Consider the following 27895-nt stretch of genomic DNA (forward strand, 5'->3'; position numbering starts at 1 on the left):
CCTGGTAAAGGCAGACATAGACTGCTTCTAATTACACGGGGGTGTCTATAGGTCATTGCTCCTCGTGCCTCTCTGAAGGGGGGGGGGGGGCCCAGATTCTGATGCTGGTCCCCGGTAAACCTAGAACTCCATCGATTAACTGTTGTCATGGTCTAATGTATGCTCATCAGCCCGGTATAAAAACCAGCAGTGATTTTTATTACTGAACCATTACAAGCCCCAACTGGGGAGCCTCCGGGTCTCACCCAGAAAATGGCATTTCATTATATTCAGTGCTGGTTTGTTACTAATCTGTGGGCATTTAGCTGCAGGAAGCCAGCATTAAATATAATGAAGCACCATCTTCTGAGTTGAGCCCCGGAAGCATGCTACCACCCACCCTCCCTCCTGTCAAGGATTGCTATCAGTCTACAAATTGCCGGTGTCAGCACTGGGCGCTGGCCAAGGGGGGGGGGGGGAGTCTGGGTTTTCTCTTGGGGGAATTCTTAGCCTCTGTTCAGTCTTTGGTTGCATTGTTTTACCAGTTGGTGTCTGTAATTGTTCACCTACCCTACTGGGTAGGTGAATAATTATGTCTGTAACAATTATGTCTGTAACAATTGTTCACCTACCCTACTGGACAGGTGAACAATTATGTCTGTAACAATTGTTCACCTACCCTACTGGGTAGGTGAACAATTATGTCTGTAATAATTATGTCTAACAATTGTTCACCTACCCTACTGGGTAGGTGAACAATTATGTCTGCCAAGTTATGTATAGACATAACTATACTCTCGTACTGTAGTGTTCATACACCATTACTCCCTTCGCCAATATGAGAGAACCAGGTTCTGGCTCGTGGTTCCCAGTAAATAAATAAATAAATAAATAAATATGTTTATTCAGGTAAGGTACATACATACAAGTGATGTTACATTAATGGATTGATATATAGATAGAGCTAGTACATACAATGCCTAAAGCCACTATTACGCAATGCGTTTCGGGCAAAAATATGGTAGGAATATGGACTCCAGTAATTAATGCTCTAGACTAATATAGCAGATATCAATCCAATCCAATAGCTACAGGGAGCCTCCGGAGCTCAACCCCAATAAAGGGAGTTTCATTACATTCAATGCTTTTTTTTTTTTTTTTTTTTTTTTTTTTTTTTTTTTTTTTTTACTCTCTTGGTTATGTTGTATGTGGGTGCTGAAGTTGAGTCTCTTGTCTGTGTATAGCCAAGGAACTTTCCATCTTTTTATTGCTGATGTTAACATTGTCTATCTGAAACTGAATTGCATTTGTTGATTAGCTTCAAATAAAATGTATTAGGTTTTTTCTGTTTAGTGTTAGTTTGTTGGTTGACATCCATGAGTGGACTTTAATTCATTATTTACAACATTATTTAGTGTCTGTGGGTTGAGGTCTGAGTAGGTGAAGGTAGTATCATCAGCAAATAGCATGTTTAAGAATGTTAGATACATTAGGCACATTAGATACATCCCATTGATGTACAGTATATAAGAAATAGGAGAGGTCCTAGGATGCTGCCCTGTGGCACTAATAAGGTTAATGGTAGAGTGGGAGAAGTCATTGATGTGGAGAGGTCAATATGTAGCCATCATTGATGGCTACATATTGGTGTGTGTCGCTAAAATAGGATTGGATATAGTTCAGGGCAAGGCTTCGGATTCCATAATGGTGAAGTTCAAGTAATTAGTAATTATGGTTAACAGTATCAAAGGTCTTTCTCAGGTCAATGAAGAGTCCAATTGGGAACTCATTTTTGCTAAGGGCTGTGTAGATTATATCAAGCAGATTAATAATTGCATCATTGGTGCTCTTTTGGGAGCAGAAGCCAAACTGACAGAGACCTAGTATGTTGAATTTTACAAGGTTGGAACAGAGCTGTTTGTAAATAATTTTTCAAATATTTTTTATAATATATAATATAGGTAGATTTATATTGGTTTGTAATGGTTTGTCTGTTGTATCTCCTCCTTTATGAACTGGCATTACTCATGCTTTTTTAAGGATATCAGGGAATGTATGACACACTAGAGATTTGTTGAATAGTAAAGCTATGGGTGGTGCAAGGGCATGGGAGGCACTCTTGTATATCATGGATGGTATTTCACTAATGTTCTCAGCTTTAATTTTTAGTGAGTGAATGATGGAGATAATTCATCTTCTGACTGGTAAAAGAAGATAGTTTGGGATAGCTGCCTGTGAGATATGTAGTAACATGTGTCTGGGTCTGTGGGATTTTTTGGGGCAAGGTTAGCACCAACTGATGAAAAGAAGCTATTAATTTAAATACATTTGCTGTTTTTAAATATGTTGTGGGTGTATAACCATCCTTGGAGAGTTTTATCTGCTTGTTATGTGTTTGCTGTTTAGATCCTAGGATGTTAGAGATGGCTTTCCATGTGCTTTTCATGTTTCCTTTTGCTTCTTTGAATCTACTCTCATAATAGGAAAGTTTTGCTCTTCTTATTTTACTGGTGATAAGTATCTCTTAACTACTACTTTTGTAACTAGGCCAATACTAAGTTTTTTACATATTCATGTTTCTTGTTGATTGCTTTGACTATGCCACTTGTGAGCCAAGGGTTGTTTAATCTTTTCGCAGGTACTTGCTTGGTGATTTCTTTGTACATTTAAAGTTAGCACCGGGGGTGAAGCTCCCATACCACACCAGAGTGTGTGTGCGCGCATTGTGTGGAACACTGATACCTCAGGACACCTAGATGATTCAGTTGAATCCTAAGTTACATTACTTATAGTGTATTGTGGTTTAAGGTGTGTGCTTGGGAGTACCGAGGGTGCAGGTTCAAATCCTCTTCATGGCTCCAACTGATTTCATGTATTATACTGTTTAGGTCTGTTTTTTTTCTCACTCCATTTATGTTAGTATATACTATTTTCATGAACATGATCTCTCTCCCTTTGTCCTTCACTCTTCCCATCCCTCTAATGATTTTGTTTGTTTGTTTTTATGTACTGTATGTCTGTTGTTTGTGAGGAACTGTATCAAAAGTTTTCTGGAAGTGTATAATGATAGTCTCTCTCTCCTGCTTTCGCTTGTCTTGTTTTGGTGACTGTCATAGATTTCAATCATGTTTCTTTAGTAAGAACCAGCTACCACACACACAAGAGTAAAGTAACATATAACTCATGCCACAAACAAGATCTGGGCAATGTAAGTCACATATACAAAGTACTAATAATTACTACACCCTTTTTCTTTCTTTGCAGGGTGTACCATTATTCTGGTGGTGTTGGTGGTGGTGATAGTAACATTGGCCTCTACCTCCCAGGGATCATTTTTTGGCGCTGATCCCCGCATCCAACATCCTCATGTTACAACTGTCACTACATGTGGTTTCGTACAAGGGTATATACACACGATTTTTTCTAGAATTGTTGAAGACCCATGTTATCATTTATATTAGAAACTAATTAGCAGTTGTGATACAGAAATTACACTTTCCTGGGTGAGCCCTGTCGGCTCCCTGAAGCTATCTTACTGATAAGTGCTATACTACTTGAGTCTTATCAGTTGCAACGTTCTTTGTAAGCCTACTGGGGACCCACGAACCAAAACCTGGGCCCCCTTCAGAGAGGCGAAGGGAGCAATGGCCATGAACACTTTACATTTAATGTATGTCATCTTGCCATCGACCAGGGAAGGCACCCAGAAAGGTAGGCGACTCAAAACAAACCACTGCTTGATTGAAAAATTCGACCTCCATTTTTACAAGCGCAAAAGAGCTTCCCCAGAAAGCAAACAAACAAGCCAAACTTCATCCAACTAACTGCTCATTGCTCATTAGCTCCCTGCCCCCATGGGAGGGAGGAGGGGGGCCACCACCATTCAGGTCTTTGATGTAATCGTGCAAAGTGGCTGCTGTCGCTCTGGCTCTGTGTTCCCGTTTTCTTTGGTGTTTCGTCCTTGCGGTGGTGTTATGAAATGGAATTGTGCATTTTGCCAGGAGTTTCGAGTGCTGGAGCAGCATGCACCTAGGGTTCCCGTCCCTGGGTGCTCTGTAAGTACTGCCTTTGTGTCTCAGGGCTATCTTCCCTGGGACTTTCGGGAAACACTCCCCGTTAGAGGGCTGCTTCGCTTGTGGTAATCCTCACCCTTGGGGCGAGTCAGGGATCTTGGGCTTTCCACCTTGCCCTAGGTAGGGGCATGTTTGATTGCTGGTGGGCACAGTACGGCTAGCACAGCCTGCTTTACTATCAACGCGGCGGCCGATGTTTCTCTCTGGCTGCTTGTTTGCTTGTTGTGTGATTTCAGGGGGTTTGCTTTTTTTTCATTTTGGCATTTTTGCCTGTTGTGGCGGTGTAGGTCTGCCTAGCTCCTCATTAGGCTTAGCATAAATTGAGGTGATGGACCTCCTATGTTGCCCCCGAGGTTTCACGACTGCCCCTTGCAGTCAGTTTGCCTGCTTTATACAGGGTTTACTGGCTTTTCTGGCCCCAGTGCCTAGGATTCTCTTAGGGTTTATACACTCTATGGGCCCCTGGAAAATACCCACGGGCTCGGTCGTACCAAGGTACTTCTTCCAGGCTTACTCTTGCCTGGGGCCAATTTGAGGGTTGTTTGTCGCCCTTGCCACAAGGAGATGGTCATCCATCCTGCCTCCGTCATGCTGCCTGGAGGTTGGGGACACCTGCTGCCTGGGGGTTGGGGACACCAGCTACCTCGTCATCGGGGACACCTGCCGCCTGGGGGTTGGGGACACTGCAACATGGGGTCTGGTATTCACACTGCAGGCTCTGGAAAACCCCTTTGGGCTCGCTGATATCGTGGATACTTCTTCCAAGTCCACTCTTGCCTTGTGCAAAGTTTCAGGTTGTTCGTTGCCCCTGCCTCAGGGAGATGATCATCCATACTGCGTCCGTCATCTTGCCTCTGGGTCGGGGACACCTATGACCCGGAGTCTTGCAGGACTTGTTCTTCACTTGTACTTCAATTTACTCAATCCTTTTCTGTTGATCTCAGGATCAAGCAATGGCTGTGTTGCATGTTCAGTTATCCATCTTGCAATGGGCTGGGTTGGTTGCCAAGTTGGAGGACCCGGAGCTGCCCGGCTTGGGTTTTGGGGAACAGAATTTAGGGGCGTTGGTCGCTTCGACCTTGGTTCCTTCCATGCTCCTGCTTCCTTCTCAGGTGGGCATGGTTCGCCCTGCTCCTACCTCCCTGCTTCCAGCTCCCAGACGTCTGAGGGTTTCGGAGTTGGGGGGCGGGGTTTAGATCAAGATGAGGCTTGGGTGGCTTTGGGGGCTGCAGAGGTGATTGAGACTGATTTTCCTGCCAAGGCTTCTGGATCAACCCAGCAGACTCCCTTCTTGGAAGTTTTACCCTTGGATGCGGCCTTGTCTTCAAGGGTGGTGGGCATGGAAGAGGGAAGAGGGCACTGTCCCAGGGCCTGTGTCGTGGGTTCACGGGGCTCGGGGGGGGGGGGGGGTTTATCTGCTTAGAGCGCTTGGGCTTCTATTGACCCTGGTCCTTCGGGGCAATCTCTTTCGCAGCTCTCGTGATCGTTGGGTTCGACCTAGGGGGTCCTTGTGTCGGTTGCTGTGTTTCCGGCTTCCTCTTTGGATTTTTTGGGGTTAGATGCCTTAGTGCCTTCCCCTTCCCTCGCTTGATGTGTTCAAAAACATCTCGTCTCTTGGTTGGGGTTTTGTGACTAGCACTCACCAGACCGGTCAGGGATGTTGGGCTCCATCCTTCCATTGAGCTCACAGCACGGTGCTGGAGTTTGCAGTTGTGTTGCAGGCACTGTGGTGGATTCAGTTGCCTCGGGGCCCAGTGATTCGGCTCCATTCGAACTGTTCTCTTGTGGTTTATTGTCTCAACCATGGAGGGTCTTTGCAGTTTGTGGCTATTTGGGGCTGGTCGCTCTGGGTAGCTCTTCTGCTGAGTTCTCGGGGTTTAGCTCTCCATGCCGTTCATATTCAGGGTGTGTCCAACGTCCTGGCAGATGGCCTGTCTCGCTTCATTCCTCTTTCCACGGAGTGGATAGTAGATGCTGCCTCCTTCCTGTGACTTTGTCGGATGTTTAGGTGCCTGGAGGTGGACCTTTCACGTCGACTTGGTCAAAGCGCCTTCCCATATACGTGGTGCTGCTCCCTGACTGCGAGGCATTCGTGGTAGACAACTTCCGGCAGTACTGGTCGAGATGGAGGGGGGGGGGGAGGTTCCTGTACCTTCATCCCACGGTCCAGCTGTTGCTTCGGGTTCTGGCATGGCTCAAATCTTATCGAGGGAGAGTAGTTTCCCCTGCGCCTATGATGGCCGGCCCAGCCTTGGTTTCAGTGCCTGACAGTTGAGTGGACAGTGCTTCGGATTCGTAGTCCTGAGGTTCCGGGTTCGATCCCCGGTGGAGGCAGAAACAAATGGGCAAAATGTTTCTTTCACCCTGATACTCCTGTTATCTAGCAGTAAATAGGTACCTGGGAGTTAGACAGCTGCTATGGGCTGCTTCCTGGGGATGTGTAACAAAAAGGAGGTTTGGTCGAGGACCGGCCCACGGGGATGCTATGCCCCGAAATCATCTCAAGATAATCTCAAGATGCTGATTGTGTGGCGTCCAAACCCGAGGGTTTTTCCGCGGCTCTGCCTCTTTCAGCAGGTTAGGCTGGTGTGGTACCTTGCTGGTTTAGCTTACTCTTCCAAACTTCACATCTGGGTTTTCTGACGCGGGTGTATCGCCTTTTGTATAGTAGATGGAGAAGAGGACATAGTCCTCCAACCATCCAGGCAGACTAGCCCTATATATCTCCAAAGACAGACAGGCACAAAACCGGAGTGAAAACGAACAAAATAATTATGTACAGAATCTAGGAGCTATCTCACAGCCCAATAGGAACAATGAAAGAAATTTAAAGCGCTTCTACACTAATGCCAGAAGCCTGGTGAATAAATTTGATGCATTGTTTCTGGCCCAAAACGCTATGAGTACTAGTGGCTTTAGGTATTGTATGTACTAGCTCTATCTATAAATCAACCAGAATGTTTGTAACTCTGCATCTAAATATGTACTTTTCCTAAATAAAATATTATTATTATTATTATCATTTATTATTATTATTATTATTGTGTGCATATGCTGAGGCCGAGACTCCAGACATCATTGGCATAAGTGAAAGATGGGGACAAGAGGACATTACTGAAGGGGAATTCCTCCTCCCAGGGAATCATCCACCATTCAGAAAGGACAAAACAACAAGAGCAGGAGGTGTAATGCTTTATGTAAAGGAGGACATAAAGGCAACCACCAGTGAGGAACTGAACACCATGGGATCCTTGGAGTCTGTATGGTGCAATATACTAGTGCAACATGGTAACATAATGACAGTGGGAGTATGCTACAGAGCTGACACACCAACAGCAGGGGAAATTACAGATCTGCAAAATTTTATCAATGCTGCATCACAAACCCATATTCTTATAAGGGAGGATTTTAACCACGAGACTGGGTAAATCTGACACCACAAGCAGAAGGAGATCAATTTCTCGACCTGGTGCAGGACTCATTTCTCATACAACATGTGGTAGAGCCCATTCAAGGTAACAGCATTCTGGACCTTGTGCTAACATCAGAAGAGGGCATGGTCAATCAAATTAAAGTAGGGGTAAGCTCACTCCATTGTGTGATCACAATATTCTAAGATGGAATACAATTACAGAAACTCTCGTATAGGTCCAGGATGATGTAATATTATCGTCTATGATTACCATTGAGGAAACTATCGGGGAATGAGAGAGGAATTGCAAAACTCCTCATGGAGGGAACTGATGGGTGATCATGGCATGGAAATATCATGGGAAAATTTAAAAAAGGTCATTACCGAGCTCGTACAAAGATATGTGCCAAAAATGAGAAAGAAAAGAAAGGAACAAGATGGATGACACAAGTATTTTAATTTGCGTTAATTTTTGTGCTATGTCGTTCATTTTGGTATCGATTTGTTCAATAGAATCCTCTAAAGGGATATATGCATATAAGGTCAAAAAGACCAGCATTCCATCCACAGCAAACCCAAAAATTGGTCGAGCGTTACCCGTGAGCGAGCACCCAGCTGCACACCACAACTAAAATGTCTATACTCTGTTCAGTTTTCTCACCTAAATTTTCATGCTACGTCATTAATTCTGGTATCCAATTGTTTGCAATCTAAAGGTACACATTTTAAAACTAATCCCTTAATGATCTGGAAAAAAATTGAATTTAAAAAAATATTTTAATTTTGGATGCAACATGTGTCCCCACCGGACATCTGTAAAGTTATTAATGGATGCAGACTTTGTCCCCGGCAGACGAAAGTGTAATTAAAAGCAGAAAGATCTTGCCAGAAAACTACTGTCCGATCAGCGTGACATCACACATCTACATCTACAAGCTTGGAGAGAATTTTAAGAAAAGGAATCAAACAACATCTCGCAAAGAACAATCTTCTAAAACCAATGCAACATGGGTTTGTTAAAAATAGATCCTGCCTTACTAACCTGCTCACATTTCTGGAGACGGTAACTGGCTACTCAGACAATGGTCTTCCAGTAGATGTGGCTTACATGGACTTGGCTAAAGCTTTTGACAAAGTACCACATGAGAGACTGGCAAGGAAATTAGAGGCACAGGGAATAAATGGGAGAATATTGGAATGGATAAAACAATGGTTAAAACAGAAAACAAAGGGTCTGGCTAAATGAGAATGAATTTATATGGGGAAATGTGTTAAGTGGGGATGCCACAGAGGTCCATTTTGGGGTAAACCCGCTTTGCAATATACATCAATGACATAGAAGAGAATATTACATACCACATCATCAAATTTGCAGATGACATTAAAATCTATGGCAAAGTGAGAAGTGAAGGTGATATTGAGATCTACATGAACTTCACAAGTGGTCAGATGACTGGTAAATGCTTTTTAATGTCAATAAATGCAAGACCTTGCATGTGGGGCACTACAATCCACATCACAACTACCAAATTGACAGCACTACCCAACAACAGATAGATGAAGAAAAAGACCGTGCAGTCAGAATCTGTCATTCATTAAAAGTTGCACAATGGGAGCGACAGTAAAAAACCAGCAATGAATGTAATGAAAAGCCATTTTCTGGGTGAACCCTTAAGGCTCCCTGGAGCAATCAGACTGATATACGCTTTATTAGTCTGGGGCATTAGTCAATTGAAATTCTGCCTATCAGGGACCATGAGCCAGAACCTGGCCCCCCCCTCAGGGCCATTGCACAAGGAGCAATGGCCTATGGGAACCCTTATGTGTTTGGGAGCATAATGTCTCCCATCGATAGGTGTTAGGCACCCAGAAAGGTAGGCACAACAAAACAAACTCCCTACATGGAAAGAAATTGCAACCAAAGACTGAAGAGAGAGAAAACTCCCCAAAAAACATGAGGAAACATGCTAAGGTCATTCACGGCTGCTGCACCGCTTGTCTGTGCAGCCCTCCCCTCCCCGGGAGGGGGGAGCCCCAAACCCCCAGCGCTGGCTATTCACACCTCCAGTTTTGGAGGCCGAGCATCAAAAACAAAATGCAAACCACCGACTGGAGGGAGGGAGGGAGGGAGGATGCCAGGGAGCCTCTGGGCCTCATCCAGAAAATGGCGTTACATTGCATTCAATGCTGGTTTACTGTGGGGAGCCCCGTAGGTTCCCTGGAAATATCCAACCAAAAACAAGTGAAAGAGGGACCAACTTGGGAGGTGGCCACCACTCACACACCAACTCGAAGTCCAGACAACTGGCTGTAACCTGCAACCCAAAGCCACACACAAACGACTGGGACCAGAGATCTTCTCGCGGCTCTGCCTCTTCCTAGGCACGATTGGCCCATGACGGGGCTGGTTCAGTTCTGCCTCGAGTCTCTCACTTTCTATTGGTGGTCGGGTGGTTTCATTCACGGTATCCCACCTGTGTGCTTCTTCTTGGTGGCAGTGTTGGCTTTTTTTTGGCGGTCCTTCCTTTTCCTTCTGTCCCTTCTTTGGTAGCTGTGTTGGTTGGCGTGGTTTTGTCCTTCACTTGTGGAGGTTCGGTGCAGTTATCCTGTCCCATACTGTCGCCTCGTATTCTACGGCGCTGGCAGAGCCGCGGGTCTGGAGCTCCCCCCTTCCCCTCCCGGGGAGGGTGGAGCTGCGCAGACAGCTGCGCAGCAATGTGTGATGTCATGCTCGTTTCTTTTAGAGGAGTTATATCCAGTTGTTTGGCTTTGGTAGCAATATTTTCACCAGAATAGGGGTTTGTTTTGGGATGCTCACCTTTCTGGATGCCTGACCCGGTCGATGGCAGACATAGAATGCTTCCAACCACACGGGGGTTGTCTATTGCTCCCCCATGCCTCTCTGATTGGGCCAGGTTCTGGCTCGTGGTCCCCGGTAGGCCCACAGAACTCCATACACATGACTGATGCCAAAGTCTGACATTAGCATATCAGCCTAGTAAGCTCTGGGGGAGCCTCCGGGTCTCACCCAGAAAATGGCGTTTCATTACATTCAACGCTGGTTTTTTAAGGTACAGTACTATATTTTGGTGTCAGGAACAGATCCAGTTTTCATTCAGACTGTTTCTTGCAAAATCTTGGATAGCTTTTAGGAATGTAAAAAATGTAACATAAAAACATATTATATATAATTATACAGTTAAAATTTTGGCACAGTAAGATATATAAGTAGATTTTTTCCAGGATTATAGAGAATGGTGCCTATGTGTTCCGTGGGTTGCCGTATGCTGTGCCTCCTGTGGGAAAGTTGCGATTTCGTGCAGCACAACTCCACACTAATGTGAATGATTGCTGGACTGGAACATATGTGGCTAATGTAACTCGGCCATGTTGGAGCTATGATAGTCAGGTATGATTCAGATTAAATAATGTCAATGTTTTGTGTGTTTGATGCCTAGTATCTCTTAGGCAAATTCTCATGTAGAGGTGACCATGACAGTACAGCTTCAATATAACCTTGTCCAAATATTTTTTTCTATCTCACTCATTTCCCTTGATACTTTTGGTGGATATTTTCTTTGTGAGCTTAAAAATGTATGAGATGATGACCATAATCTCTCCGAGAAGAAAATGTAACTCTAAGAGAACCAGAAGTTGGATAAGTCAGAATAAGAAGAATTAATAAAGAATAACCAGAAGAAAGGGGGTTTAAAGAGTTTGATGTAGGGCAGTGCAAGAAACTGGGCAAGGGAATGAGGAGAAAATATTTGGAGTCCATGGCAGATCTGACAAACAAAAGTTCTTCCATAATTATCTTCAAATAACATCTAAGAAAGACCAGTGGTAAGAAAGTGTAATTGTTATATTGCATATATATTTGTGGTGTATATAAGTGTTGACCACTGTCCCTAGTGGACAAGGACAGGTAATGGCCAGGTTTAATAGCAAACCTGTGGTTTATGAGGCCTTTATCTCTCGCTCATTTCAAGGAATCATCTCCGAGACTTCATCAAAACGTAATTTTCTGGGGGGAGCCCCGTTGGCTCCCCGGAGCTTTACCAGGCTGATATGCTAATGTCAGACTTTGGCATCAGTCATGTGTATGGAGTTCTAGGGCCTACCGGGGACCACGGCCAGAACCTGGCCCCCTCAGAAAGGCAAGGGGAGCAATGGCCTATAGAAACCCGTGTGTGGTTGGAAGCATTCTATGTCTGCCATCGACCGGGTCAAGCATCCAGAAAGGTAAGCATTCCAAAACACACCCCTATTCTGGTTAAAATTGCTACCTAAAGCCGTACTAGTGGATAGAACTCCCCAACAGAAAACAAGCAAACTAGTATGACGTCACACGTCACCGCGCCGCTGTCTGCGCAGCTCCCCCCTCCCCAGGAGGGGGAAGGGGGAGCCCCAGACCTCCCACTCCGGCTATCCACCCATCAGTTCTTCGGCTGATGCTATAGGCACCAGTTATGTGCTCTGGCTCCAGTAGTTGTTTCAGCACTGTACCTAGAGTGTGGTGTCTGTCTTCTAGGTGGTGCGTGAGCTGGGAGTGTCTCTCCAGTACTCGGGCTGCATGCGCCTAGGGTTCCCTTCCCTAGGTGCCCTGTAAGTATTGCCCTTGGGGCTTGGGTCCTGCCCCTGCTAGGCCGTTTACTGCTTGGTTTTCGACTGCTCTTTGTGTGCTCGGGTGTTCTGTCTCCCTTGTTCGCCTTAGGGTAAGGAGCAGTTTTGCACTGGTGGGGCGCAGGGTACTGTGCAGCTTGTCTTTACCAATCATAGCGGCCGGCTCTGTTCCGCTTGGGTACGCTGTCCTCTTGCGGGGGTTCTCTTTTTTCTTTTTGTTTATCTACTTGGTGGGGGTCTGCCTTAGTTCTTGCCCCTTGTGTCCCTTGTGTTCTGAGTATTTTCTGGTGGTACCCCCTTCTAGGTCCCTGTGAGTGTACATGTCCCAGTGGTTCAACTCTTAGAAAGTTGTTTGGTAGCTTTGGGTGCTGGTTAGCAGTACCCTGCCTGGGATTACCTGAGCGCGAGTCCTCTTATAGTAAACGCTTGGGACCCTGGGAAACCCCTGGGGGCACGTGGGTCCGATGGATGTGACCCCAGAGTCCCCCCTCGCTTCCAGCAAGTTTAAGGGTTGCTCTCACCCTTTGTCTCTGGGTGGCTCTCTGTTTTGCCTCCGTCTGCTGCCTGTGGGGTCGGTGACACCTTCGACCCAGAGTCCTGCGAGTTTTGTTGCTCGTTGTGGCTCGGTTACCCAGTTGTGCTGACTAAGCGGGTGCGGGCAGCAAGGGCGTTGCACTTTGAGCCTTGGTGGTGGCAACGCTCTCGTGGTTTCCTCCCCGGGAGCCCCGGGGCTGCCCCGTTTTGGTTCGTGTTTAGACTTGGGGGTGTTGGTTGCTTCGGTTCCTTCCACGCCCCCTTGTCTTTCCCCTGGATCCCCTTTCCTGCCTGCATCCGGTTCCTTACCGTCTGTAGGATCGGGGCAGGGTTTGATGGTGTTGAGACTCTGGCAGTCTCGGGGAATTCCCTTTCCGGGGTAATGACGGGGGCATTGAGCCTGTTCCTCTAGCCGTGTTGTAAGAGTCTGCCAGTGGGCTCCCTTCCTTAGTGTTTTTGCGGCTGCCCCGGTTTTCCGGTATGGCCAGGGCTTTGGGGGAACGGCTCGGCCCTGGGGCCTGTCGTGTTGGTTCCCGGGGCTGGGGAGGGGCTGACTTGGGGGGCCCTTGGCCCCGTAGGACCCCGTGGGGTTTTTTTCTCCCCCTCTAGGCGGGGCTTGTGGTTACACGGAGTGGGGTCTTTCCTCCCCACTCGCCGTACGTGCTGTTGGGCGTCGGCCCCTCCCAGGGCTCGGTTCCTTGGTCTTTTGAGTCGGTTGGTTCCGTCCTGTGGGTAGATGCTTCCCCCCCATTTTTGGGACGGTGTCTTCGTCATGTTTCCCTGTTCTTGGGGTTCTACGTGACTTCTGGTCTCGGGTGCGCCTGTGCCTTTGTGTGCTTTCGGGACTAGTGTTGGCTTCTGTGTTCTCGAGGGTTCGGGAAGGTTTTCACTACTTCCCACATTATTGGAACGTCTGTTGGCTCCTCGTCCGGGTCGCCGTTTTGTGCTACTTGTAGCCCGGTTGGGCTGCTTGTGGCCAGTGGCCCGGTTGGGCTACCTGTGGCCCGGTTGGGCTACCTGTGGGCTCTGTCTTCGCTTCGTTGGCCGGTTTTGTTGTTCCTGCTTCCTCTTTTGGCTACTTTTCTAGTGCAGTAGTGTCCTGGTTGGCGCCTTCCAGCAGAGAGGGTTGTGTGGTTCGGCCAGCGTGTCATGCGCATGCGCCGTGGAGTTTGTTTTGATTTGGGCGGTGTGTTTCAGTGCTGGTGTTTTGCGCCCTTTTTTCTCAGGTGCTTCGCCTCTCGCTCTTCTCCCTTGCTGCGGTATGTGCCCCTTCACTCCGGGGGTGTCCTGGTTTCCAGCTGTGGGGAGGACACCGAGGTTTTCCCTGTGTCATGGGCGTGGGCCGCCTCCTTCGCCTCTACCCTGCTCTCCTGCGAGCCCGGCTCTGGCTTCTTCACCTGGCGGTGCTCCCAGGATCTTCTGGGCACGGTTGAGTCGTGTCACGTTCGTGCCTCCGTTCGACAGGTGAGTTTCTGCGGTCTGGCGTCTTTTGGCCGGGCGCTGGATGCGGAGATGTTTATATACCTGTCTTTATTTAGGTATATTTTTGTACGACTGAGACCGTTCGCACACCAGTGACTGTCCCTTTTTCAACCCTTCCAGTCCCACTCATGTGCTTGTCCAACCCATGTTAGAGTCATTCCGGGGACCCACCTTTTTTCGTGTTATGAAGTGTGTGGGCTGTGGTGCTGGTTATGTATTCACCTGGTAGGGCTCTCCTGGTTGTGCTTGCAGAGTTTGAGCTCTGGCTCTTGGGTCCCGCTTATCTGGAACTTGCGGGATAGTACCAGTGGAGTGCAGTGGTGCTATAGGCACAATCTGGGAACACTGTATAACCATCAGAGGTCTGCGGTTGTTACACGACCTACTTGCGAGCATACGCCATATTGCCGGTACGTCCATGGACTTCCAGGGCACACTAGCCTGTTTTCGACTAGAAGTTCCGGCCCATCCTGGTTGTGGGGGGTATGTGGGCCTGCGAGCCGCTCCAAGCAGTTGCCTGGTGGGCCACCCTCTGGCCGGTCTAGCCTAGCCTCGGGCCGGGCTTGGGGTGTAAATGAGCTTCCAGTACCCCATCCAGCAGGTATCGAGCGGGGTTCTCTGCCGTCAGTCGCCTGGTGTGCAGGTTTCTGGGCCTGCTGGGTCCCTGCCTGATTGTCCACCCCTGGTTGTTTTCCTGGGGTTTTTGTGCTTCAGCTCTTTCATCCTGCCTCTCCCCAGTCGTTTTCCTGGCATCTCCTTTGGTCGGTTTCCACCGCTTCATTTCCTTGTGCGTTCCCTTGTTTCCTCCTCTGCCGCAGGGGTGTTCGGTGTGTGTTCCTTGGCTTCTTGGGCGTTTTTTTGGCCTGTATCCTGTGGTGTGCTTCTTTGTCTCGGTCTGTTGCAGTTGCTCGTACCCCTTGGTTCGGGTACTGTTCTGGCGGCAACCCTTCCACCTTCTTAGGTTTCCTAGCTAGCCCTGCAGGTTGGTTTTTCGGGGTCTTGCAATGTCTCGCATTGGACCCGTCGTTTTTGAACTCCTGGCGGGCTTGCTTGCTTTGGGGAGTTTTTCTGTTCGGCAGACGTTCCATCTCCTTGTGCCGCCTGGGTTTCGGTGGTCGCGCCCGAGATCTTCCCGTGGCTCCGCCTTTTCCTGGGCTCGGAGGGGCCTTGTCGGGGCTGCTTACGTTCTGCCTCGCGGTTTGGGGTTTTTGTTATGCCTACCTTTCTGGGTGCCTAACCCCGATCGATGGCAGATAAGGAAAACCCCCAACCACAAGGGAGTGGTTTTCCAGGGCCATTGCTCCCTGAAAGCTATCTGAAGGGGCCACGTTCTGGTGCTGGTCTCTGGTAGGTCTGAACTCCATAGCTGATGTCCCGGTCTAATATAACATACATTAGTCCGATAAGCTCCAGGGAGCCAAAGGGGCTCCCCCACAGAAAAGCAAAATAGATGTGGGAAGGCCTAGTAACGAGAATAGTTGTATAAGAACACCAACAAATTCCTACGCTTACATAAAAAATTTTAAACTAAAATTTGGCAGTCTCCGTGGTGTAGTGGTAAGACACTCGCCTGGCGTTCCGCGAGCGCTATGTCATGGGTTCGTATCCTGGCCGGGGAGGATTTACTGGGCGCAATTCCTTAACTGTAGCCTCTGTTTAACGCAACAGTAAAATGTGTACTTGGTTGTAACAACGATTCTTCGCAGCAGGGGATCGTATTCCAGGGACCATAGGATTAAGGACTTGCCCGAAACGCTACGTGTACTAGTGGCTGTACAAGAATGTAACAACTCTTGTATATATCTCAAAAAAAAAAAAAAAAAAAAAAAAAAAAAAAAAAATTAATTTCCAATTAATATTAAAATAAATCTGAAAATAGGAGGCTCATGCCGCTTGAATGATTAGCAAACTTAAAGAGGAAAATAATAAGGATTATTTTGTTGGTTACAATTATATCATCATCATATTTACAGTCTGGCTTCCTGTCCCCCAATACAATGAATTATTATTATTATTATACATTTTAAAGTGTATACATTTTCCAGGGAGCCGTGGTAGATGGCTTTGAAGACTGTTTACTGATGGATGTGTTCACACCCCAGCTTGGTTACGACTCTCCACTCCCTGTAATAGTGTACATAGGAGGATCTGGTCTGGGCACTGACACACGGAGTCCCTGGCTACTTAGTAAAGCATCAGGCCTCGTCAAAGGCAAACGTGTAGTCATTTTGGCTCCACAGGTTCGACGCGGCCTCCTTGGTTTTTTCCCTCATCCAAAGCTTGCAGCCTCAACCTACCCTCATACTGCAGGAAATCAGGGCGTATCTGACCTATTGACAGCATTGACCTGGGTGCAACGCAATGTAGAACACTTTGGTGGTGACCCAGAGCAGGTGACACTTTTAGGACATGAGGCAGGAGCTGCAATGGCATGGCCACTTATTTCATCACCTCAAGGCCACAGGGTAATTCAGTCTGCCTGGCTAACAGGCTCTGTACCTTTGCATCCAGAGAATACCTGGCGTGAAGCAGACCCCGAATTGGTGGAGTCACTGAATTGTTCTACTGTAATTTGTTTTGAGACGATCTCGGCACGCACTGTGATGGAGGCACCACCCTTAGAATGGCGGCGCCCTAAAGGCCGCCCATGGCTTTTGGCTGATGGTGTCATTGTTCCCTTTCTCCCGTCCATGCCACAAGTGCCTCTCATGATTGGTAAGTCACACTTCCGATTCTTTTGAACAAGTTCAAAATTTCATACTGCATTTGAACTGAGAAATTAATTCTTATATTACATGCATCATATATTAATTTTAAAGTCTGTGCTTCACATAACTATATTTTGTTTGGTAATAAATCCACTAATCAAATTTCCCTAAGAATTAACAATATCCAGATTAATAACAATGTAGATGGTAAATTATTTGGTGTTCTCATTGATAAGTTGAACTTCCAGTACCATATAATAAATACTATAATAGTATAGTGAAAAACATTTCTAAGATGGCATTCTTTCTATAATCAGATACTATATATACCCTGCCCTGGTAACTCGCTAATCTATCCTTATCTCATCTATGGTATCTGTGCCTGAGGTTCTACTGCCCAAAATTATTTACAGTCCCTAATTACTCAACAAAAATTAGCAATTAGAACAATAACAAACTCAAGCCCCAGAGAGCACTCCCCCTCCCCCCCCCCCACTTAAATCTTTTAATATGTTAGATATTACATCACTACACATCCTTTCAAGTGTACTCTATGTATATAAACTACTGCGATCCCAACAAATATTTTTACATTTTCTAAATGTGCTAAAAAACGACATTTCTTTGTTTTGGGCACGTTTAAAATATGTGTTTTGAGGATTTGTAAAGACGAGTATAAAACGTGAGGTCAAAACGTTTTAATACAACGGGTTTTAAATGTTTTGATATAACGTTTTGGAGCAAAGGTTTTTAAAACATTAATTCTAATTATAAATTATGAAAATTATTAGGTATAATTATCTTTATTGCATTTAGAAAGATAGAGAAAAGGAGAAAAGAGAATGAGAAACAGAGGGAGGAAGAGAGGGGGAGGAAGAGAGGGGGAGGAAGAGAGGGGGAGGAAGAGAGGGGGAGGAAGAGAGGGGGAGGAAGAGAGGGGGAGGAAGAGAGGGGGAGGAAGAGAGAGGGAGGAAGAGAGAGGGAGGAAGAGAGAGGGAGGAAGAGAGAGGGAGGAAGAGAGAGGGAGGAAGAGAGAGGGAGGAAGAGAGAGGGAGGAAGAGAGAGGGAGGAAGAGAGAGGGAGGAAGAGAGAGGGAGGAAGAGAGAGGGAGGAAGAGAGAGGGAGGAAGAGAGAGGGAGGAAGAGAGAGGGAGGAAGAGAGAGGGAGGAAGAGAGAGGGAGGAAGAGAGAGGGAGGGAGAGAGAGGGAGGGAGGGAAGAGGGAGGGAGGGAGGGAGGGAGAGGGAGGGAGGGAGGGAGAGGGAGGGAGGGAGGGAGAGGGAGGGAGGGAGGGAGAGGGAGGGAGGGAGGGAGAGAGAGAGAGGAAGAGAGAGAGAGAGAGGAAGAGAGAGGGAGAGAGGAAGAGAGAGGGAGAGAGGAAGAGAGAGGGAGAGAGGAAGAGAGAGGGAGAGAGGAAGAGAGAGGGAGAGAGGAAGAGAGAGGGAGAGAGGAAGAGAGAGGGAGAGAGGAAGAGAGAGGGAGAGAGGAAGAGAGAGGGAGAGAGGAAGAGAGAGGGAGAGAGGAAGAGAGAGGGAGAGAGAGGGAGAGAGGAAGAGAGAGGGAGAGAGGAAGAGAGAGGGAGAGAGGAAGAGAGAGGGAGAGAGGAAGAGAGAGGGAGAGAGGAAGAGAGAGGGAGAGAGGAAGAGAGAGGGAGAGAGGAAGAGAGAGGGAGAGAGGAAGAGAGAGGGAGAGAGGAAGAGAGAGGGAGAGAGGAAGAGAGAGGGAGAGAGGAAGAGAGAGGGAGAGAGGAAGAGAGAGGGAGAGAGGAAGAGAGAGGGAGAGAGGAAGAGAGAGGGAGAGAGGAAGAGAGAGGGAGAGAGGAAGAGAGAGGGAGAGAGGAAGAGAGAGGGAGAGAGGAAGAGAGAGGGAGAGAGGAAGAGAGAGGGAGAGAGGAAGAGAGAGGGAGAGAGGAAGAGAGAGGGAGAGAGGAAGAGAGAGGGAGAGAGGAAGAGAGAGGGAGAGGGAGAGAGGAAGAGAGAGGGAGAGAGGAAGAGAGAGAGAGGGAGAGGGAGAGAGGAAGAGAGGAGAGAGAGAGAGAGGAGAGAGAGAGAGAGAGAGAGAGGAGAGAGAGAGAGAGAGAGAGAGAGGAAGAGAGAGAGAGAGAGAGAGAGGAAGAGAGAGAGAGAGAGAGAGAGGAGAGAGAGAGAGAGAGAGGAAGAGAGAGAGAGAGAGGCAGAGAGAGAGAGAGAGGCAGAAAGAAAAATGAAACAAAGAGAGGGGGAGTGAGACAAAGATAAGGGTAGAGACAGAAAGGCAAAGACAGAGATTGGGGACGAGAGAGAGAAAGAGAAAGAGAGAAAAAGAGAGAGAAAGAGAGAGAAAGAGAAAGAGAGAGAAAGAGAGAAAGAGAAAGAGAGAGAGAAAGAGAAAGAAAGAGAAAGAAAGAGAAAGAAAGAGAAAGAAAGAGAAAGAAAAAGAGAGAGAAAGAAAGAAAGAGAAAGAGAAAGAAAGAGACACAGACAGAGTCAGTCAGTCAGTCCAGTCAGTCAGTCCAGTCAGTCAGTCCAGTCAGTCCAGTGAACGATATGGAAGAAAATGCAGAATAGAACCAGTGAAGAGCAGAGGTGCCATAGGCACAGTCAGAGAACACTGTATAAACATCAGAGGTCCGCGGTTGTTCAACGTCCTCCCAGCAAGCATAAGAAATATTGTCGGACCAACCGTGGACATCTTCAAGAGGAAACTAGATTTATTCCTCCAAGGAGTGCCGGACCAACCGGGCTGTGGTGGGTATGTGGGCCTGCGGGCCGCTCCAAGCAACAGCCTGGTGGACCAAACGCTCACAAGTCAAGCCTGGCCTCGAGCCGGGCTTGGGGAGTAGAAGAACTCCCAGAACCCCATCAACCAGGTATCAACCAGTCAGTCAGTCCAGTCAGGCAGGCAGGACCGCGAAATACATATATATAGATGATGGGAGTAACTTTACAGGAATCGCGCAATACATATATAGATGATTTAAGCGCTAGCGCACAATTTTAAATGCTCCGCGAGGGATAGGGGTAGCAATAGTTCAGCCACGACCCATAGTTACCAGATGCCACCTAGAACAAAAATCGTGGACAACATTTCAGGATGTGAGAGCCTCGGTACTGAGTGAGCCACCAAGGCTGGCGCACACAGCATGAGCTCACAGCACCGCTGTTCAGCTTGTGACCACTGCATCACCTAAAAATGTCAAAATATATATGTAAATGCTATTATTTAGCGATGATAGTATTACAGAAGACCCCTGACTGATAAAACTCACCAGGATTCTGTTAATAGCAGGATTGTGGTGATATTTAGTGCCGTGCTCTATGGTGGAAGGAGTAATGCTTAGGGAGGGAGGGAGGTGGCATATTGTCTTCCGACTGTGTGTGGTCATTTTTTATTGACTGAACTTAACATACCAGCTTAGTGGCTCGCTATGGTGAACACAAATGTTGATACTTATATATAACGTGTGTATAGAGTGTAATAATAGCAATAGGAGTATGTTGGGAGCCACCATTTTACCAGCTTATTTGTACAGGTATGGTGAATAAAATATGTAGATACTTATATATAATGTGTGTGTGTATATAGTGTAATAACACAACAAACAGTATTGTTGGAGAAGAAATATTAGTGTGTGTGGCCTTGAACCAGTGACAGTGGCAGCCACCAGCTGACTGTGTGTGTGTAGCTATGTCTCTTATTGCCTTTACTCACCATACAAGCTTAGATGTACAGTTATGGTGAACAGAACATGTAGATACTTTTATATAACATTTATGTATAGTGAATAAAAGCAAAAACAGTATGGTGGGAGGAGTATGTTGGTGAGGGAGGGATTGGTGGCGAGTGGTGGCCACTCTTTGTTGCATTTTGACTCACAATACCAACTTTATTGTTCATTATGGTGAACAAAACATGCAGATACTTATACCTGTGTACATAGTGTAATAACAGCAAAACTATTTGTTTATTGTTTTATGAACATAATAATTGAATCACTAATATGCACACCATAATTTTGAGTACAGCAATGGTTCACACATTTTATTATATAAATATATCACAATACACACTATTGAATAATATTACTGCAAAAAAAAAAATCAGATATATTGAAATAATTAGGTAATAATATCTTTGTGGCAACCCCCCGCCTGACAGCTCGGGCAGAGCAGAGCTCGTCTGGCAACTGCTCTGTCAACGCCTCTTTTTTGCCAGACTTCCCCAACCTATTATGGCCAAAATATGCCACCTTCGATTTTTTTTACCCCGTGATCAGGAACACAAATGAACACTTTTATAAGAATTTTTTGGATTTTTTTTGTTGCCCCTGTGGGTGTTGAAGTCAAAATGGCCCTTAGCGGCCCAAGGGTTAAGAATACCATATTTTCTTATTCACAAATTTTAATAATCATAATAACGTTTGTTTATATTTTTTAGGGTCAACTGAACAGGCAGCTGCAAACAATTTGTTATCTTGGCGGGAACGTCTTGGCACTTCACGCCAGCAGCTTATTGATGCAGTTGTAGATGGTCTACGACTGAATGAATATAATTATGGACAACCAGTGGGGGCTGGTAGCTCAGCACATAGTGGTGGTAGCCCCCCAGGATCTGCAGCTGGAAGAGATATTTGGCCAAGGCGATCTGGAACCAATCAAGGCAGGTGGCCTCAACCTCCAAGAAATGATCAGAGGTTATCAGAATTAAGCAGCTTTGTGCAAGGATCAGCAGATGCAGAGACAGCCTTAGAATGGTATTCTGATTTCAAAGATGATCCTTGGCTGCTGCTCAGCACACTTGTGTCTGATGCGACTGTTACGTGTCCTACCTTGATTACTATTACTAGACTGTCAAGGACCCTTTCTCATACACATCCTACTGGAACTGAAGATGTACCTGTTTATGCTTATGTGTCACGCCATGCTCGGATCAGCCGTGCTGGTCTTGTGGCAGATGGTTTTTCTGATATCGAATCAATTCTAGGAGTATTTCAACCTCGGAATGAAAATGATGTCCAGTATGCTCGTACTATGCAGGACTTATTTTTTTTCTTTGTGAATTATGGCTCTCCAGATTGGCACTCTGCAACACCTGCCCATCTGGGTATATATATGGTAGACACGGAAATAAATGTGGAGCGTTCTAGACTCCAGTGTGAATACTGGACCAACTCCTCTCAATTTATAAAAAGATTTTAGTGACTGTATCTTTCTATTATGTTTGGAAAAAATACTACCAATTTGTTTTTTGATAGAAATAATCTCTTGCATTTAGTGAGCAGTTTGTCTTAGTTAATAGATAAGAATTCTGCTCTATAGAGAAACCTGTGTCCTTTTCTTTTTCTAGTTAAATTTGTATTGGAGTATTCTGCTTTATAGAAATTTTTTACTCAATTTATCTATTATGTAAGTTACCAATGTGCCTTTGATATGAATATTTACTTATTATGGGCAAGTCTACAGTTTTATGAAAAGAATGATGCCTTAGTAACATGAGAATTCCTGCACTGACAGTCTTAAAGCAAACGATGTAGTAGCTACCTCAGAAAGGTTCTCTAGTTAAACATTGGGATAATGGCTTGCAGCATGTGCATGGAATGTCTTGCTGAGAAGATCTGCAGATTCTCTTAGCATAAACAAGTGAAAGGATTACTGCCAATCACTACGACACTGCCACATTGCCTCTGATCTCACTGTAATAAGTAATGCAGGAACCCCTTGTCTTTCAACAGCTCCTCTCACAAGCCAAAGATAATGAGTTAAGCTGATGGATGACGGTCGGCTGCTTATTTTGGGTTAAAATCTTTAGCTTTATGTGTAGAATCTTTGCTTAATATATTAAATAGGCTTTTATTATTTGAAGTTTTGATTTTACACTGTTCAATTGTATATGACAAATTACAATTACTATACAGTACAGAGCACCACTTGGTTTCCGAACCCCTTGGGGACGAGACCCGTCAGTTAACATGTAAGTTCGTAAACGAGAAATAAAGAGAAAAAATAAACTAGAAATGTAAAAAAAAATTATGAAAAAAATTTATGGAAAACAACTCTAGGGGAAAAAAATCGACAGGTTCATAGTGGAAATGCGACCGTATTTTGTTTGTACTCACCAATAAGTGAAGTCCCGATCCGCTTATAAAAGTCCTTAATTGTTCTTAGCTGATTATTAAGACGTCTGGCAAACATCCTCTGGATGTTTCCTGCCAGCCAGTCTACCAGCCTCCCTCCCTGCCATTCTGCTAACGGGTCAAGTGTGTAAAATTCGGGAGTGAGCCGGTCTCTCCCCACCACCCCCACCACCGCTAAACCCATCCCCCTTACATCCCATACTCTCTCTTAAAGGTCACAGGGTTCAACCACGTGACTATCCCTGCCTCCCTGCTTGCCATCCAGCCTGCCTCCCTCTCTGCCTGCCATCCAGCCTGCCTCCCTCTCTACCTGCCATCCAGCCTGCCTCCCTCCACCTGCCATCCAGCCTGCCTCCCTCTGCCTGCCATCCAACCTGCCTCCCTCTCTGCCTGCCTCCCTCTCTGCCTGCCATATCCAGTCTGCCTCCCTCTCTGCCTGCCATCCAGCCTGCCTCCCTCTCTGCCTGCCATCCAGCCTGTCTGCCTGCCTGCCTCTCTGCCTGCCAAAAATATACGATAATGTACATTTAAGAAACAAATCTGGGTCACAGGTTTGTCGAGTATGGTTAGGCTTACGAAGTTAGCCGGTCCCTCCCCCCACCACCAACACCCCCTCCAACCCATACACACACACTCTCTCTCTCAAAGGTCACGTGGTTCACCGCAACATCCATACATCCCTTCCTGCCTGCCTCCTTCCCAGTCTGTCTGCCTGCCAGCCAAAATAATAGGAATAATAGGCCGTGAATCTGTGAAGTCACAGTGGGCAAACTGGACCATCTCCCACCCACCACCACAGGCCGGCAAGACGCTTGGCGGAGACCCAGATAACTAAAGTTCGGAAACCAAGTGGTGCTCTGTATTTACATACCAAATATCTTTGCTAATGGTGACTTTTTTTTACCTGACCAACATATGACAAATATTATTTATCTAATTTGGTGAAAAAAATTCAACTCATTAAAATATTGATCTATTTACTACTAAGTTAGCACATGTAACAGGTATTAATATAGTTAAAGAAGATCTTCCTACATCTGCGCAGGTCCCTTTAACACCCAACAAAAACTGTATGTAAATGTTTGTTATTAGCCGTAATGTCCTTACATATTTTCAGAGTGCAATTAATTTGTATAAGATGTGTAACAACTCTAAATCTTGTAACTCATATTGAGATTTCTATATTACAACTAAAAGGTGATTTTCTTGGGGAGCCTCTTGTGGCTCTCGAAAGCTATATGATGAGATGGTACCATCTACTAGGTCACATCAGTCGTAGAGTTCTGTAGGCCTACTGGGGACCAGCGCCAGAATTTGGCCCCCACCACAGATGCACAGGGAATGATGACATTTGTATTCGTCACCTCACTGGGGATGAAGACAACCAGAATTTAGCGAGTCAAAACAACTACTGGATTCAAGAGACCAAAACCTGCCTGAAGAACTCCCTTATGTAAACATTTAAATTCTCTCGGAAGTAGTGTGAGCTCGTTTGCTTCACCTCCCTTACTAGTTTGAGGGGAAGGCAGCTCATAATACTACGTCATTAATGCAGTACATACTGGGTCACCTCTATTTTCTGCTGGCTCTGGTATTCTGTCTGTCCAGCTAAGTGGTGATGGTGTTTGCCATTAGTAGCATTTCCTGTACACTGCAGTGTAGTGCGAGCCATGTTTTCAGTGTGCTTGGAGCTGCAAGTGTTCAGGGTTTCCTTCCCTGTATGCTCCCAGTGCTGTCGCTGCATTGCCAGAGTTATCTTCTCTAAAGAGTCGCTTCCTTTGAGGTCCTCCTCGCTTGTGGTAGCCCTTTTCCAGGGCGAGTCAGGAGCCCTGTCTCAATTCAGGTCGGGTGTGACTTTGGCTGGCAGGCACATTTGTGGTTTCTGCACTTCTCTCAGCATGCTGAGGTCGGCCTTAACAGCTCAGCACATCATAAACAAAGGCCAAAGTTCATTCCATGCACCCATCAAACCCCTTATTTATAAATGAAAAACAGTTTTCACACAATTCACAACTGATGATGTCCAACCACTTCTGGAACAAGAGCTTTGCTTACGACTTTTGTTCGAACCACAACATTGTAAACCCACACACTACAAATACAAACAATCACCAACAGAACCTAAACACCTAGCCTAACCCATGCCTAAATATGCACAGTGTGATACTATATAATAATATTAATTTATATTTGAGAATTTCTATTTTGAATAAATAGCATGTTAAAATTGATGAATGTGTCTTTGGGGTCGACCGCTGGATGGAATGGACTTAGGTTGAGGACTGGTTGGTTTTGACTTGCTGACTTTCTGATTCTATTCTCCGGTGAGGTGGCAAATACAAATGTCACCACTTACAGAGCTGCTCCCTGCGCCTCTGCGAGCGGGCCAGGTTCTGGCACTGGTCCCCGGTAGGCCTACAGAGCTCAATGGCTGATGTGACCTTGTAGATGCTACCAGCTTAGCGCATAGCTTCAGAGAGTCAATGGGGCTCGCTCACACATTGGCATTTCATTCCATTAATTTTTTTATACAGTTTGTTTCCTGTATTTATGTGTGTATCCATACATGTATGTATACATACATCCATATATATACAGATAATATAGTTTTATTAATCACAAGAAAATAGAAATGAGAAATCAAGAGTGTTTGTGTATTAACATATTTCCTAGGAGTACAGTATAGATAGAGATAAAAAAAATGTGACAATATCCAGCACAGTAACAGTGGCACTCCACTACATGAAATTTCACTGCATGAAATCCTGATCTGAACAATTTAAATTTTTGTTAGCTGTTTAACACCAAATTTTTCACATAAGGCTCAAAGTAAAAATGAACCACTGAATTAGTTAAATGTGCTCAATGGCTTTCCCATGGCACTGACTATTTATCCTAATTATCTATGAAAAATTTCTTAAAACATGATCATAGCTATTAGTTAAAGAGGTTACCATTCATACCTTAATTTTTCCTATGCTCTTTGGGAGAACTTCATTTAGCAAAATTTTAATTTCAACTTATATGATGGGCAACTACCAGAATCACTTGACTGTAATATCTCTGTTATTGCCAGTATTTCTCAGGATTTAACCTCTAAAAACTTAATGTTTAAAGGTAGGATCATGACCCCCCCCCCCCCAAAAAAAAAAAAAAAAAAAAAATTGTAAATGCTCCAGGTCTATAGACACAAATAATATCGATGTAGTTTCATAACTATTTATAACACTTTGGCACTTGCATTGACTTAAACTCTGTCCACTAAACAATAATTTTTTCACAACGGCCTCCTCCTTAACTAGACTTTATTTTTCCAACATTCATAATTCATAGGAAGATTTTTTTGTTTTTTTTTGTCCATTGTTTAGAGGGATCTGTTATAAGTTGGTCCAGATTTTATAAGTGCCAGTGTATGCACAGCACATGAATAGATTAAGCATCATAAACGGTTGGCTGTAAGGGGTTACGAGACTAGAGCGGCCGGTAACATATAACTACTTGCACAATTCTAAAATTCAATTCTAAATAAAAAAATATTTATTCAGGTAAAGTACATACATACAAGGTGAAATACAAAATTTGATGGATTTATAGATAGAGCTAGTACATACAATGCCTAAAGCCACTATTACGCAAAGCTTTTCGGGCAGGAAAAACATTAAGACAAACTTAATACTAACTTAGATTAAAGTATAAATTGTGTTGAGAAAAAATCAGAAAAAAAATGGAAAAAATGGGGGGTGGGGGAATATGGCAAAAAAAAAAGCAAAAATACAATTTTGGTCAACAAACAGCATTGTTTAAAATCGTAGACATGGGTTGACATTTAGGGGTGAAGTAGGTTACATTGAGTTAATTAGGTGGTAATAATTTTCAGAAAATTATTAGTGAAATTTGTGATGTAAACATAATCCTATGACGGCACTGGAACCAATCATATTGGCGTTTGCCTTTCCATTGGAGACTTTCGGCACCAGGGAGAGGGGAAACCTGCTGCATGGGTAACAGCTTCTCCTCCATATCAACCTATCCTGGCTTTGTGCCCTGGAGAGGCCACTCCAGACCAACAACCAGAGTGCAACTCCATAGTCTCCTGTAACTGAGGGATGCCTACTACTACTACAGTACTAATTTATAGTCCTGGGATAATGTTTACCTCACAAATTTCACTACTAATTTTCTGAAAATTAATCCAGTCAATTGGATGATTTGAATTTCCTAAATGATTAACAGTGCTTTGAAACTCTCATCTCTCTGTATGCTGTATGTGCATACATACAGATTGTTCTTTTGCATTCCTCACACATCTTGCCAATCAAGCAAACTATCATCCAAAAATGCTATTGTACTTATACATGCTAAATTATGCCTATGATTTAATATTTAGACCTAAGACAGGTTAAATTTATCTGTTACACTTTTTGTTATGCCCTTTAGAATTCCAATAGCACAAAGCAAGCATTTTAGGTACAACAGTCCATATTTTATACATTTCATCCACAGTAGCATTTGGCTCTATTGTTGGAGGAGGAGGGGGGGGTCAATTATTAAGCTATCTTATTTATAGTCTTGGGCTAATATTTTTACTGTATTACAAGTTCGCTACTTTTAATACAAAAATGATATAATTATTTTTTCAATAAAAGATTAAAATTCTGTAATTTTTTAAGAATAAAAATTATGAACACGCTACTCTAGTTTTAAAGTTTCATAAAAACTTTAATGCCATTCATAAATTATTGTTATATTAATATTGCATTTTGGAATTTTAGTATCATAAAAACTTTGATACTGAAATAATTTAATATACCATTAAATATATCACCAAGTAACTACAGTATAATGGTTATGCTTACAAAATTCCTTGTAAATGTTTTAACATATTCTATGCTGGACAAACTAGTACATATTTCCACCAAAGAATAAGGCACCTATAAATAGACGTTCAGACAGCTGCTGAATGAGTCTTATCGC

General features: G+C 44.9%; 1 protein-coding gene across 5 annotated transcripts in view; it reads left to right on the plus strand.

Moving 5' to 3' along the window:
- The window catches only part of Nrt (Neurotactin), a 122709-nt gene extending 95840 nt beyond the window's left edge, over positions 1-26869 (plus strand). For all 5 annotated transcript variants that reach the window (XM_045768096.2, XM_045768093.2, XM_069318821.1 and 2 more), the window contains 4 exons: positions 3244-3382; positions 10708-10873; positions 16149-16818; positions 21226-26869. In XM_045768096.2, the coding sequence (XP_045624052.2) occupies positions 3244-3382; positions 10708-10873; positions 16149-16818; positions 21226-21986 (1736 nt within the window). In that variant the 3' untranslated portion in view covers positions 21987-26869. The remainder of the gene's footprint in view (positions 1-3243; positions 3383-10707; positions 10874-16148; positions 16819-21225) is intronic.
- The last annotated feature ends 1026 nt before the right edge of the window (positions 26870-27895 follow it).

The sequence above is a fragment of the Procambarus clarkii genome, chromosome 91, assembly GCF_040958095.1.
Source record: "Procambarus clarkii isolate CNS0578487 chromosome 91, FALCON_Pclarkii_2.0, whole genome shotgun sequence".
Taxonomy (NCBI): domain Eukaryota; kingdom Metazoa; phylum Arthropoda; class Malacostraca; order Decapoda; family Cambaridae; genus Procambarus; species Procambarus clarkii.